Here is a 15,130-nt window from a genome sequence, read left to right as displayed (position 1 = left end):
ACAAGTAATGAATTCAGGTCTGCCCGAATGTGTTACAAGCATAAAAGAGGAATGTCCCTCCTATCTAAGTTGCCTATAAAAAGGGAACAGTGTTTAGACAATATTGTTTTAGTAATTTGATAGAAAAGTTATAAAATATTAACTAGAAAGTCCTAAGTTTGCTTTCAAACATTATTGGTCTCTAAAGAGTTCACAATAAAAAACATACTTTAGATGCAATAAATGAACGAATATCTGTATTCTGGAAAACAACTGAAAAAACAAATCATGCTATACCATCCCTGGTAGCACATTAAGTTCTCTACATTGAATAGCTAATTTATGAAGTTGGTCAGCTTTTACCTTCGAAAGAGATTTTTTTCTTTCTCTGTCTGACTTCCAATATAAGTTCACCTAGATTAACATTTTGTCCTTGCAGCGCAGTAGTCAAAGGAGCTCCAACATTTCTCTACCTCTTTATACTTGGCAATTGGTAATTCAAGTTTCCAAACAATCCATCTACTGTCCTGGCAGCTACCTACCACAAGGCTCAAATGAATGAAGCTGTTGTAGCATTGTGTGTCAAAGATTGCTTCGACGTTTTAATGAATCCCATTGTTCGAAGCTCATGCGTCATGACAGAAACAATTTCACCACTTTATTAAATCTAAACCAGATGCCAAAAGATTGTCTTCTCCAAAAATTTTACAGAAATTGATGATAGTCAAGACTTAATTTAAATGAATTCAAATGTTTTGCTGGCCAAAAGATCAAAAATCTCATTGCTTAATACCAAAGTTCCTTGGATAAAGAAAATGAAACTGAGACTTTAAAGAGGCATATGAAAAACTGCATATAGTTACCAATAAAAAAAAATCAAAGAAGTGGAACAAGAAAATAAGATTAAAGAAGTTCAGACTCACGGTTAATAGAAAATAAACAGGATTTTGTTGCACAAAATGTAAAAGATCTGTTAAATAAAAGACATGGCTAATATTGCATTTCGGGTGAATTTTCATTGTTAAAAGGGTTTGAGAAGAAGTTATATTTAAGTATTGTATGTTAAAATACTGAATATTCAGTTGTTAAAGAAATGATTCTGGAAATTGATCATCATAAGAAAAACAAGCAAGTTTGTGAAATATCAACATGAAATATTACCTTAAATTAGCTGGAGAAATTTCTGGTTCATCCAAGATTTAATGTCAAATGTGCAATTTGACAATTCCATGGAAAGGTCAAGAGAAGTGTTTGACAGGCCAAATTCTGCATTGTCAGTAAATAAGAGGAAATTGACCCTGTGCCTTCAGAAGTCATCACTAAGGGACAGCAAATTGTTCAGAACAAAGTGGATGCTAATAATACATGTCAGCAAAACCTTAATTCCTGCTACTTCTCTACCAAATAGGGCAAGAGCAGCAAACATCAGCTCCAAGTGACACAGCATTAAAATTATGGCATATTGTTTCCTAAGTTAAAACAGTGGCTGCTTATTCAAAGTATTTATTTGGACACAAAGCATTTCGGGAGAACCTAAAAGGCACCATATAAATGCAACGCTTTTTTTGGTCATTTTTGCTGGGTTAATATCTTGGAATTCCCAAACTATCACAAACTTGAGAAATTCACTTGTCAACATCAGTTACCAGCAACTTAAGCAATACAAGGGAAATGCTGAACATTACTTCCCAAAGTAACTAGAGATGGGCAATAAGATGTGGTCTTCCCTGTAACATTAACATTTTGAAAAATATGGCAAGATAATTTTCTGATAAGAATATTTTTAAATGGTTCCTTAAAATCTGAATTCATAAATAGTGCCTAAGTATTAATAAAGATTTTTGCAACATTAAATGCCAAAACTCAATCCATGGAATCATGCTGTAGCCTATTGCAACAAATATCTGAGATTTATAAAGTTATCATTTTAGTGTCATAAAAATATGATATTCGTCATGGAACTGTGACATTTGTGCAATGTGTTAAGATACTGAGTAAAAGATTCAAGAATGAAGTAAAATCAAGATTAAAAACGAAATTGGGGTAAAATGAAGAACTGGATAAGAAGGGAACTGCTGAGTGCAGCTGCCTGGAGGGATGTTTTTGTTATGCGAATTAACAAAGCAGTAGGATAACAAGTGTTTACCTAAGTGACTGGGGGAAAACAATGCTGTATAGAAATAGTTCTTAGAACTATAGAAGAGGTCAGTTCAAAGTGGAGAAAGAAGAATATAATTTGCACCTGTATAAGACCACAAGTGGCAGGAGCAGAAGAGGGCCATTCAGTTCATCGAATCTGCTCTGTCAGTCATTGAGATATTGTCTGATGTGATCCAATCCTCAATTCCATTTTCCTGCCTTCTCCCCATAACCTTTTATTTCCTTATTAGTTAAGAATCTGTCTATCTCAGCTTTGAACATAGTTAACGACCCAGCTCCACAGTTTCGCCGGTAAAGTATTCAACAGATCATTTCCCTCAGTGGAGACATTCCTCCTCATGTGTCTTAAATGGCGACCCCTTATTTTGAGATTATGCTCTCTGGTCCTAGACTCTCCCCCAAGGGGAAACAACCTCTCAGCATCTACCTCGTCAAACCTCCTGAGAATCTTATGCCTCAATAAGTTCCTCTTTCATTCTTTTAAACTCCAATGAGTGACGGCCCAATTTACTCCTCATGAAAATATGCCTCCATAGCCAGGATCAACCTTGTGAACATTCTCTGGGCTGCCTCGACTGTCAATATATTTTCCCTTAGTTAAGGGGACCAAAACTGTTCATAATATTCTAACGAGTGCCTTGCACAGTTTAAGTAAGACTGTCTATTTTGGCATTGTTTTCCTTTTGAAATAAAGGTCAGCATTCCATTTAGCTTCCCAATTACCTACTGAACTTTCATATTAGCTTTTTATGATTTATGCACGATGATGCCCAAATCCCTCTGTGCTGCAGTTTTCTGCAGTCTTTCCCCTATTTAAAAGTACATAACTTCACATTTTCCTACATTATATTCCATCTGCCAAGCTTCTGCCCACTTATCAAACTCATCTATATCCATCTGTAGACTCCTTGTGTCATCCTCACCACTTGCCTTCACACTTGTTTGTATCAGCAAACTTAGCCACAGTACATTCACTTCCCATATTCCAAGTTATCAATATATATAATAAATAATTGTGGCACCACAACTGACGTCTGTGATGCTCCGCAAGTTTCTGGTTGTCATCCTGAAACTGTCCCTCTTATCCCAACTCTCTGACTTCTCTCAGTTAGCCAATACACTATCCATGTTAATAAACTACCCCCAACACCAGGGCTCTTATCTTACTACACAGCCTTTCATGCAGTGGCTATATGCTAAAAGGCTGGTCTGCAGTATTACTAAGATGGCTTAATTTCAAAGGGAAAGGGCAGTATAACCATAGGAGAATATCGGAGTGACAGCAGGAAAAATGCAGCTAGCATCATAGCCACACTCAGCTGGAGAAAGAAGGTTCTCCCGAAAACAAATTATTTCTAAAAGCTGCTGTTTTAAAACACTAACAGAAAAGAACTGCTATGCTGAACAGAAGACAGTCATCCCAAACCTAGAAAATAACCTGTGGGTGGTAACCAAATGTTGGATTTAGTTCACAGTTATATAAGATTGGATACTGTTCGGAAAAAGGCCATTTCTCAGAATTCTGGAAATGCAATTCGTTTGGAACAAGGGTTAACTTGAGATCTGACGTGTGTACAACATTATTCTAGTTAAGTGTGCTGTTGTAGTGTATTATCATCTTTTTTCTTAAGTGTTATCGTTTAGGTTAATAAATTCGTTACTAATTGATTACAACATGACTGTAGAGTTTCTTATTGGTTTGCATATCTTTTCTCACGTGAGACCAAATTAAAAATATATATCACTAAGAACCAGTGTTCCAAGTTACCCTTCTGGGTTTTGGGATACCCTTGCATTTAACGTCAGTGGGATTCTTAACAAATGAAGTTCAAAATCTGCCATGTTGAAATTAAGCAATACAGTAAAACCACTGACCTTCTTCCTCATCACCATCCTCATCATTGTCATTATCACTATCTTCATCATCACCACCTGCTTCTTCGTCACCAGATGCAGAGTCACTGCTTCCTTCATCAAGGATTTCTGTGTGGAAGACATTCATAATAACCATTAAAATGGTGATGATCAATGTACATCTTTATTGTTATACTTGCCTTGAAGTTTGAATCATTGTTTCCAGAAGTGCTTAAGCTTAAATACAGTTATACATAGATCGCTCAAAGAACCGATGGTCAACATACAAAGAACGAGTATATGACATGGAGAAAAGAATAAATCTTGATCTGGTGAGAATTCAAGAAATGGCTGAATAAAAATTAACAACTACTTTTACATCCTCAATCCTCACACACACATATCCATTTTAAAGACAAATAAGCACTAACTTCTACTGTACATTTAGGCGGCTTTAGTTTTTTATGAAATGATGAATTACAAAATTTACCTCTTTTTAGATCTTTGTACTTCTGTTCGTTGTCAAGGAAGTCCGAATCCATCTTGAAGACATCTATATTTGAAAGAGTTTTAATTGTGAAAAAACATCCAATAGAATTTAAATAATACTAAAACTAAAGTGATTGCGATGATGCTTGAAATGTCAAGTTTGTTAAATAACAGATCAGATCGTCTGGTCATCTGAGGCTGTGGTACTTGCTGCAATTCAAAAGTGCAGCCTTATCTTTTTGTGCCGGAGCTTAAGGGACTTACTGTCCTAGGTGCAGGGTGCATCATCTGCAAAGATATTATTGAGGCCAAGACCACACCCCGTTTGATGTCAACAGCACAAGGAATGGAACTGTAGTGCTTTGTTATGCATTTGTATGGCAGGGAATTATAGGCCTGTTAGTTTAACGTCTGTTGTGGGTAAAATGTTAGAATCCGTCATCAAGGAGGAAATAGCGAGGCATCTTGAGGGGAATTGCTTGATAGAGCAGACGCAGCACGGTTTCATTAAGGGGAAGTCGTGTCTGACAAATTTATTGGAGTTCTATGAGGATGTGTCTAGGGCGGTGGATAGAGGAGAGCCAGTAGATGTGGTCTTTCTTGATTTTCAGAAGGCGTTTGACAAGGTACCTCACAAGAGGTTATTGCAGAAGGTAAGGGGGCATGGAGTTGGGGGTAGGGTGTGAGCGTGGATAGAGGATTGGTTGTCAAATAGGAGACAGAGAGTGGGGGTTAATGGGTGCTATTCGGATTGGCGGTTGGTGACTAGTGGGGTGCCCCAGGGGTCGGTGCTGGGGCCTCAGCTATTTACCATTTATATAGATGATCTGGAGGAGGGAACCGAGTGTATGGTGTCGAAATTTACTGATGACACCAAGATTGGTGGAACGGCAAATTGCGCGGAGGGTGTGGAGAGTCTGCAGAAGGATCTAGATAGGCTGGGTGAATGGGCCAGGAAATGGCAAATGGAATTTAATGTTGGCAAGTGTGAGGTGGTCCACTTTGGCAGGAATAATGGTAGGAAGGACTATTACTTACAGGGTGAAAAACTGCAGCAGGCGACGGTGCAGAGGGACCTCGGGGTCCTTGTGCATGAGTCGCAAAAACCCGGCCTGCAGGTGCAGCAGGTGGTCAGGAAGGCTAATGGGATGCTGGCCTTCATAGCGAGGGGCACTGAATATAAAAGTAGGGAAGTCTTGCTGCAGCTGTATAGGGCATTGGTGAGACCGCAGCTGGAGTACTGTGTGCGGTTTTGGTCGCCGTACTTACGCAATGATATTTTGGCCTTGGAGGGAGTGCAGGGAAGGTTTACTAGGCTGATACCGGAGTTGAGGGGGTTGAGCTATGAGGAGAGGCTGAATAAACTAGGCTTGTACTCGTTAAGAGTTTAGAAGAATGAGGGGAGATCTCATTGAGACGTATAAGATGATGAATGGGATGGATAGGATAGAGGTGGAGAGGCTCTTCCCGCTCAGAAAGGACAGTAGGACCAGGGGGCACAGCCTCAAGATAAAGGGGGGGTGGTTTAGAATGGAGTTGAGGAGGAACTTCTTCACTCAAAGGGTGGTGAATCTCTGGAATTCTCTGCCCGTTGAGGTGGTGGAGGCTGCCTCGCTAAATTTTTTAAGACGCGGGTTGATGGGTTTTTGATAAGCGAGGGGATTAAGGGTTATGGGGAGAGGGCGGGAATGTGGAACTGAGACACGACAGATCAGCCATGATCTTATTGAATGGCAGGGCAGGCTCGAAGGGCTGGATGGCCTACTCCTGCTCCTATTTCTTATGTTCTTATTATGTATAGCCTTTAATTTAATGTATGGAAACATAGAAAAATCTTGACATGAAATCAAAAAGTACTTGAAATAAATAGTAAAATGCATTAGGCCTGAGTGCATTTTTTCGTGTGTTCAGTCAATGAATTAAGTGGATACAGCTGCTCACAAATGCATTCAGGTTCTGACAGCATTTTTCTATTCTTTACCCAATGGACGTTAAAAGAACTACTTGATGCGTTAAAAGAACTACCCAATGGATTAGAAGTGGACACAGCTGGAGGGCTGAGTGATGGGTGTTGTTGGTGGAGGTGATTTAATGGTTCAAATATTCTGGACAAATTTTGGGTGTTGAGCCCAAGTCCACGAGGGTGAGGTCAATGTTCAAGACATCCATGGAGGTCCAGGCAGCACACCTCTGCCCACTGGGTGTTTGACCTTCTCAGTTAAGCACATGCATCCAGACTTCCTCTGGCTCCTGACACAAAATAGCAGTGAACATCTGAATGCTCATCACTCATTCCATTAGAAGATGAGCCCACCTGTGTTGGTAGTTTTGAATAAATCCATATATATTAATTTGCATTATTTATACACTAATGTAATCACCACACTGTTCCAAGACATTATTTTGTACATGACATTAAATCTCCACTGTATAAAACTGAAAAGGTGAAAATCAAGAGCCAAGATTCAGCACACTTGCATCAAAATCTTACAAGTACACAACATAGTTTATTTGCAGCTGTTGGGAAATTATAGAACATTTTATTCAAATACATACTGAGCACATCTTCAGGATTATATTCATCTTCCAAAGGAAGCATGTGAGTAAATTGATCCTCTTCCTCAACTAGATCAAGACCTTCAGGTATGATCGGATGATCCTTAAATCCATCTTTTCGAATTGCAAACATCACTTCAATCATATACTGGACACGTTTATCAATCTGAGATTCATGAAGGATATTGCGAAGACGTTCAAATATTGCTGCAACAAAAATCACAAATTGAGCAAGAAGCAAAATTGGAGTTAATGTTACTAAAATGCTACATGAGTTCAGCTGCACAGTCACCATTAATGCCTCGAGGAGAAACCTCTGTCAGCTTCATTCCACACTCCTTCAGAAAAGCAATTGAGACTTCAACACTGTCATCTGTGGGCCGCTCCAGCAGTAATGTGAGCATTTCCAGAGAAAGCACTTCGTGAGCCTAATTCAGAAGCAAGAAACAAGTAGTTTTTTTGGTATATAATTTTAAAATCTAGCATTTATGTCACTTCTAAAAATAATTATTTTCTCTCATGGAGCATTGAACAAAAAAGATCTTCCCCACCACCCCCTTCAAATTCCTTGCTATTAATGCTATATCATTATCTGGTCTGGCAGCTTACACCACTTTTCCCTGAGGTCAGAAGGGAGTGGAATCAAATATAGAATTTGTAGTACTGATGGCTCAATCTGCAACATCAGGGATTACAAGGGTTTTTTGTATTCTTGATATATTGCTGGATGAAGTTGGTGAAAATTTTTGTGCGTAACTTCATTGAATGATGTTGACCAAAGCAATTTTGTGACGAGCAGTCTGAAATGGATGTAATGTAAAGAGATGATGGGTTCATATTGGGAGGTTCAGAAGTTACTTTCAACGAAAGCAAAGCCTTGTTATGTAGGCCACCGTGTTTCTGTTACAAGTGGAACAAGAGGAGAGTGCAGTTTCTCCAGTCCCGCTATTCCACAGGTCACACATCAGGAATAAATGTTTACTTCACTCACCCAAAATTACCAATTATTTATTTTTGCTGCTGTTACACCCAGAGTAAGAGTGATTTTAACCAGCTGTCTTTCAATAACCTCAATGATTGCTTTAGTACAAAACGGCTTTTGGAAAACAACTTGCAAAAACTGGCCAATATACCATCTGTAATCTGGAAATGTAACTAGATACCTCTTTAAATTCCAACACATCTACACACAAAACACAAAACAAACTGGGTCTTTGCAGAGGTTGGCGTTTAAGAGAAAAGCACCTTCTGGCCAATAGGAAAACCTTATGAGAAAAGACAAAGGCTGGAATTTTACCATCCCACCTGCCATGTGGATCAGAGCAGGTCCAGTGGCCTCGGGTGGGATTTTCTGGTTTCGGGGCAAGCGAGGCTGGAAAATTACATCCAAAATCTGAAGGGGTTTGACGCTGTCAATCTGGTGATTTTGTGTGAAGATAGAATACTGTCATTGTAGCTGTCTGGAAGTTCTTTCCAAAGGAATTTTGGTGTGGAGGAGAACAGGGCAGGGTCAATGTCCTTAAGACTTCTCTTTTGGCTCAGCTTCTCAGGCTTTCAAATCATGTGGAGATGAGGACCTGTAGCTGGACACATAACTGCAATGGAATTCAGGCAAGGTAGTGAGAGAGCGAGTTGCACAACCTTCCCCTTTTGGTTCATTCCCAAAACTGAGTCCAAATCACAAGTTCAAAACAGAAACTCCTCGCAGTCAGGTGGTTTCCAATAAAATTATCAGGGCCTGATACTCTGAAACATAATTATTTTCCTCCAGTAATTGTAACTCAAATAAGCAAATCGCTCTCATCTTCTCAGGTGTCTTTACGGGTCATTTAGCTGAAATCATTTGACTTCCTGAAAATGGCAACTCAACAGTCCAAAGTGAACTTATAACCTTTTTTTAAATGGGAAAACTGGTCAGTTCTCAAAGAAGTGCCCTAGTAATTCAATGTTCTTCCAGCTTTTTAAAAAGCATATAGATCTTGGAAATATGTATTGCAAACATTCCATCCCCAGGCGGCTTCTGGATTCCAGAAGATAACAGTTGGGGCCTCATTCCTGTGAGACTGCAGAGATTGCAGAGTGCTTCAGAAGTTGAGTCATAGCACAAAATCACTTCCAGTCTCCTGGACTGCCTGGATCCACTCCAGTTTGCCTACTGCCACAACAGGTCCACAGCGGGTGCCATCACCCTGGCCCTGCACTCAACCCTGGAACACACCTAGATAAAAATACACCTATGTCAGACTCCTATTGACTACAGCTCAGCCTTCAACACTATTATACCCACAAAACTTATTTCCAAACTCTGTGGCCTGAGCCTCAGCTCCTCTCTCTGCATTTGCATCCTGAACTTCCTAATTCACAAACCACAATAAGTATAGGCAACAACACTTCCTCCACAATCATCTTCAACACTAGTGTTCCACATGGCTGTGTTCTCAGCGCTCTACTATACTCTTTATACACCTGACTGTGTGATCAAATTCGCCTCCAATTTGATTTTCAAGTTTGCTGACAACACCATCGGAGTGGGACAGATCTCAAACAATGGCAAGACAGAATAAAGGAATGAGATCGAGAATCTGGTGAACTGGTGCTACAACAATAATCTCTCCCTCAATGTAAACAAAACGAAGGAGATAGTCATCAACTTCAGGAAGCGTAGAGGAGAACACGCCCCTGTCTACATCAACTAGGATGAGTAGAAAGGGTCGAGAGCTTCAAGTTTTTAGGTATCCAGATCATCAACAACCTGTCCTGGACTATAGACACTATAGTTAAGAAAGTCCACCAATGCCCCTACTTTCTCAAAAGACTGGCTACAGCTCTCACCAACTTTTACAGATGCACCATAGAAAGCCTTCTTTCGCGGCTTGGTATGGCTCCTGCTCTGTCCAAGACCGCAAGAAACTACAAAAGGTGGTGAATGTAGCCCAATCCATCACGCAAACCAGCCTCGCATCCAGTGACTCTGTCTACACTTCCCGCTGCCTCAGCAAAGCATCCAGCATAATTAAGGACGCCAAGCACCCTGGACACTCACTCTTCCACCTTGCTCCGTTGGGAAAGAGATATGAAAGTTTGAGGTCACAGACCAAGGGATTCAAGAACAGCTTCTTCCCTGCTGCCGTCAGACTTTTGAATGGACCTACCTTGCATTAAGTTGATCTTTCTCTAAACCCTCACTATGACTGTAACACTATATTCTGCACTCTCTCGTTTCCTTCTCTATGAATGGTATGCTTTGTTGGTATAGTGTGCAGAAGCAATACTTTTCACTGTATGCCAACAGATGTGACAAAAATCAAATCAAAGGGCATATCACAATAAATATGGAGAGCTCCATCTGTGAAAGCTGTTTTAAAAGACCAATGGATTGTTTCAGTGTTTCTTGTGACTCCAGGGTTCTTGTTGAAGAATTCCTAATCTTGTGTGGTGAGGTGGTAGCATGTGCCAAGCCATACATCAAGGGTGTAGCACTTGCCACTTGAGCAACTATCTTGTTGTTTTGTCTAGAGGATCCAAAGCAAAGGAAATTGGAGAGTGTTGGAAGGATAAAAGCAACAACAGGGTTGTCAGGATTGTGGGCATTGAAGATAAATTCCTTCTGTGGTTGCACACCAATGGTAAATTGAAACTAAATGTCACACTTGTGTTATCAGTCCTCATTTGATGTGGGTAGCCCACAAAGCCACCTGTAAGCAGATGATGCGGCACTGCAACATCATGAAGTCCATGATCCTGACAAGCCAACATTGGCTTATATCCAGGCCTTCGACCTCAGGGTGAAGAGGATGAACTCGCTTTCCTTCTGTAAAGCACCCGAATACTTCTGCGATGTGAACTGTGATCGCTAGGACGACATGCTGCACCCAGAAGAGCTTTGCAGGATACAGCCTTCCATGGACAGCTCCCAACCTCTGCCTGCCTTGCTCATTTTGCAAAGCAAATGGCACTACAAATACTAGCCCCCACCCCCAATACTGCATTTTCTGTAGCCAGCAGAAATCTTCAAACTTCTTCAGTAAATCACCATGGTGCTTCTACCAACTTTGCCATAGTATGAGCAAGATAAACCAGCTCCTAAAATAGCTTCAGAACCATGCCTATCTTGCTTCCAAATGCTTGTTGTTCTGAAATGAGGATGCCCTCTTTGCACGACTATAGTCAATTTTAGTACTTGTGTGCTGCTCCTGCATGCTGTGATGTCAGGATTTCACCCTTTCAACTTCTTCAGCACATGCAAATGACACACTTGAGTGCATGACTCCAGTAGGAGTTGTACCTGGGAAGCAGCCAGCAGGGCTTCAATTCTGGAGATATGCCTGCATAAAGCCTACAATAGTGGTTAAAATATGATGCAAAACAAAACTTTCAGTCAATAGGTTTAAAAATAAGTAGCAAAGTATTGCTTACTTACAGCAAATACATGCCAAGATACACAAAGAAAACAGACAAGTTTTCTGGGGTGATACAGTGGCAGAGTACTGCTGCCTCAAAGTGCCAGAGACCCAGGTTCAATTGTGACCGTAGGCCACTGTCTGTGTGGAATTTGCATGTTCTCCCTGTGTCTGCGTGGGTTTCCTCCAGGTGCTCTGGTTTCCTCCCACAATCCAAAGATGTGTGGGTTAGGTTGATTGGCCATGATAAATTGCCTCTTAGGGTCCCAAGATCTGCAAGTTAAGGGAATTAGCAGGGCAAACACATGGGGTTAAGTTCTGGGTGGGATTGTTGTCCATACAGGCTCAATGGGCTGAGTGGCCTGCTTCAGTACTGTAGGGATTCTATGATCTGTATTTGCATTTGTATATCAATTTTGACATACCCAAATGTCCCAAAATGCTGCATGATAGGAAAATTAAAGCAGTATAGGAAGAACAATGAATAGCCACATATTTGATCCAAAAATAGATTAAGTTATTTGAGGTGCAGCAAACACAGCATGAAGTAGCTTGATGATGACTGACACAGTTCTGCTGCCAACATGGAAGCAGAAGGATGATACATAGAACACAGTAAGGAGGAGAGAAGGTATGAGGTGGAACTGAAGAAGGTGAGTGTTCAAGTGCAACAAGGTCACATAAATCAAGCCATCATGTCAGGGTCCAAATAAAAATTAGTGGGGAGAAGGTGAAACATGAGCAGGACTCTTAAAATCAAAGGATGAAAGCAGAATTCTCAATGCCATCATTTACTGTTAATGCCCAAATGCAGCTGCAAATGTGAGGGTCAGCCACTTTTTTGAACTGCTGCACTTCAGGTGGTGTGTTCCAGGATTGTGACCCAACATCAATGCAGGAATGATGATTTAGTTTCAAGTCAGGATGGTGTGCGACTTGGGAAGGGAACTTGCAGGTGTTGGTGTTCCATGCACCTCCCAGGGTTTGGAGAATGTTGCCAAAGTAGCTTCAATGACTTACTGCAGAGTATCCAGCAGATGGTACACATTGTAGCCACTGTACATCAATAGCAAAAGGAATGAATATTTAAGGATGGTGGTGGGGTGTCTGTCAAGCAAGCTGCTTTATCCTGCACGGTGCTGAGCTTCTTCAGTGTTGTAGTTGCATTCAATCAGGCAAATGAAGGGTATTCCAACACAATCCTTACTTAAGCCTTGTGGGTGAATGAAAAGGCTTCGAAGAACCAGAAAGTGAGTCACTTGCCATGGATTATCCAGCTTCTGGTCTTATAGCTACAGCATTTACATATCTGATTGAATTAAATTTCTGGTCACTGATGATGCCCTGGATGTTAACAGTGGGGTTTGGATAATGGAAATGCCATTGGGATGAGGGGTTGGGATTAGAAAAGGAGGTTGGACAACTAGGGTTGCTTTCACTTGAGCGGCAGACGCTGAAGGGAGACTTGACAAAAATCTAGAAATTATGAGGTGCATTGATTGGAAAAAAGATTCTGTCAACCCTGAGTTCAAATGTTCAATACCAGGGGGAATGCACTTCAGGTGAGAGGGGGAAAAGTTCAAAGGAGGTGCGTGGGGCAATTTTTTAAAACAGAGTGGTAGGTGCCTGGAATGCACTGCCAGGTGCAGGCAGATGTTATAAGGTGCTTTTCGATAAGCACATGAGTATGGACCAAGAAAAGGCAGAAGGAGTTAGTTTAATTTGGCTCCATGTTCGGCACAACATTGGGGGCCGAAAGGCCTTATTGGAAACAGCCATCACCAAGCACTTGTGTGGCATAAATGTTACTTGCTACTTATCAGCCAAAGTCTGGCTGTTGGTCCACATCTTCTTGCTGCATGTGGGTACAAACAGTTTCATTCTCTGACAAGCTGTGTGAGAATGAGACGGTTGGAAGTAATATAATTTTAATTCATTTGAAGTTTAGGTAGGTGGAGGTTGAAAGGACAGTGAGATACATATTGGAAAATCTGGAGGCAGACAGGTATAGGTGAAGGTTTAAGTAGCAGATAAGGTAGAGTTAACAAAATGGAAGTGGAAGTGGAAGCATAAAGGAGGCGAACATACACAGGTGGAACAGGGATTGGATTTGACTTCTGAATCAAAATTTAACAAGATACATTTACTGGTAATCTGAAACATTGGGATTTCTAGCTTCTGATTCATCAGCTGAGCTAATCAACAACTTCTCAGCAAATGTAGATTTAAAAAAAATTAAAAATACATGTATAATTTTTGCTGATTTATTCGTAATCTTTCAGAGGATGTGGGGACTGGTATAAGGTCAGCATTTGTTGCTCCTCCCTATTTGCCCTTGAACTGAGTAGCTTTTCAGGCTTTTTCAGGGGGCATTAAAGAGGCAACTACATTGCGGTGGTTCTGGAGCCACAGGCACACCAAACCAGGTAAGGATAGCACATTTCCTAAAGGACATTAGTGAATCAGATGGGTTCTTTTAACAATCGACAATGGTTTCAGGGTCATTGTTTGACTTTTAATTCCAGATTTTTATTGAATTCAAATTCCACCATTTACCATGGTGGGATTTGAACCAGGGTCCCCAGAATATTAATCTGGGTCTCGGATTATTAGTCTAGTGATGATACCATGACGCCACCACCTCCAATTAAAAAAATTCATATTTGCTTTTAGATTAAAAGCTAACTATTAAGAGTTGCAGGACTAACAAATATACTGTGCACTGGCCATCCAATTTAGGACTACTTAAACTTCTAGAATAATTAAAAATCTATTAAAAAAACTCATTGAGATGTTCATTTGTTTTTCCACTAATCAGTGCAAAACTGACTCCCAACTTCCAACACAATTCTTCTACATAATCAGGACCAGTTTGCAGGCAACCACCTGAACTGCAAATGGAACTGAACAGACAACCATCTTTACACAGGCACTGGCAGAAACAGGAATTTATAGCTGTACTTACAACATTCTGATTAACGAGATGACCTACAAACTTGCAGGCTGATAGGCACAGTTGCTGGAGAGGAAAAATATTATAATTTTTGGTAAATCAACTGAAAACAAAATCTAATATTTTTGAAACTAGATTCATTATAGCTTTTGTTACAGCAAAAATATGATTATTTGAAACCAATATTTGCTCACCTTATCATTTCTGCGATACCCTTTACGAAAATTAAGGATCAATCTCTTGAGAATTAGCTCCCCAATTTGAGGGAACTTCGAATTTATAATTGCCACAAGAGCAGCATAAACATGCGTAAATATGGGGGAAGCAGTCTGTGCTTGTATAACAAATCTAGAAACCAATCCCCTGGATGGAAAGAACACATATATATGCATTGAGAAGGAATACAGAATTATTCTAATAAGTATACTTTTTGAACATAAAAAGGGGGAAATATTTGGAATATAAACCAAATATATTCCAGGTTGGTCAAATTCACAATTATCCTCAACTTCTAGTACCATTTATATCAGGCCTTCCATTAGTAACATTTTCCATGTCTTCATTAAGCTCTCTTAATCCATTTTCAGTAAATTAATGTAGTACTAACTAAATAGAAACTATTCAATTAGCAAGTGTTCTGACCTGGAACATTAAATGTTTCTCTGTCCAGATCAGACACTTCCTTACCTGTTGAGTATTTGCAGCATTTTCTGATTTTATTTCGGATTTCCAGTACTTT

At 40.2% G+C, this 15,130-nt stretch overlaps 1 protein-coding gene across 1 annotated transcript in view; it reads right to left on the bottom strand.

The window, feature by feature from the left end:
- Positions 1–15,130, bottom strand: part of cwc22 (CWC22 spliceosome associated protein) — a 107,171-nt gene that overhangs the window by 54,254 nt on the left and 37,787 nt on the right. Inside the window, exons 8-13 of the mRNA XM_080198896.1 lie at positions 14,586–14,754; positions 14,404–14,457; positions 7,331–7,466; positions 7,039–7,245; positions 4,484–4,546; positions 4,015–4,122 (exon numbers count right to left, since the gene is read on the bottom strand). Of these exons, the coding sequence (XP_080055022.1) occupies positions 4,015–4,122; positions 4,484–4,546; positions 7,039–7,245; positions 7,331–7,466; positions 14,404–14,457; positions 14,586–14,754 (737 nt within the window). The remainder of the gene's footprint in view (positions 1–4,014; positions 4,123–4,483; positions 4,547–7,038; positions 7,246–7,330; positions 7,467–14,403; positions 14,458–14,585; positions 14,755–15,130) is intronic.

The sequence above is a fragment of the Carcharhinus amblyrhynchos genome, chromosome 11 (genome assembly GCF_965287045.1).
Source record: "Carcharhinus amblyrhynchos chromosome 11, sCarAmb.v2.hapA, whole genome shotgun sequence".
Classification (NCBI taxonomy): domain Eukaryota; kingdom Metazoa; phylum Chordata; class Chondrichthyes; order Carcharhiniformes; family Carcharhinidae; genus Carcharhinus; species Carcharhinus amblyrhynchos.
The sequence above is the reverse complement of the archived record's forward strand: the minus strand, read 5'-3'. Positions and strand labels throughout refer to the sequence as shown.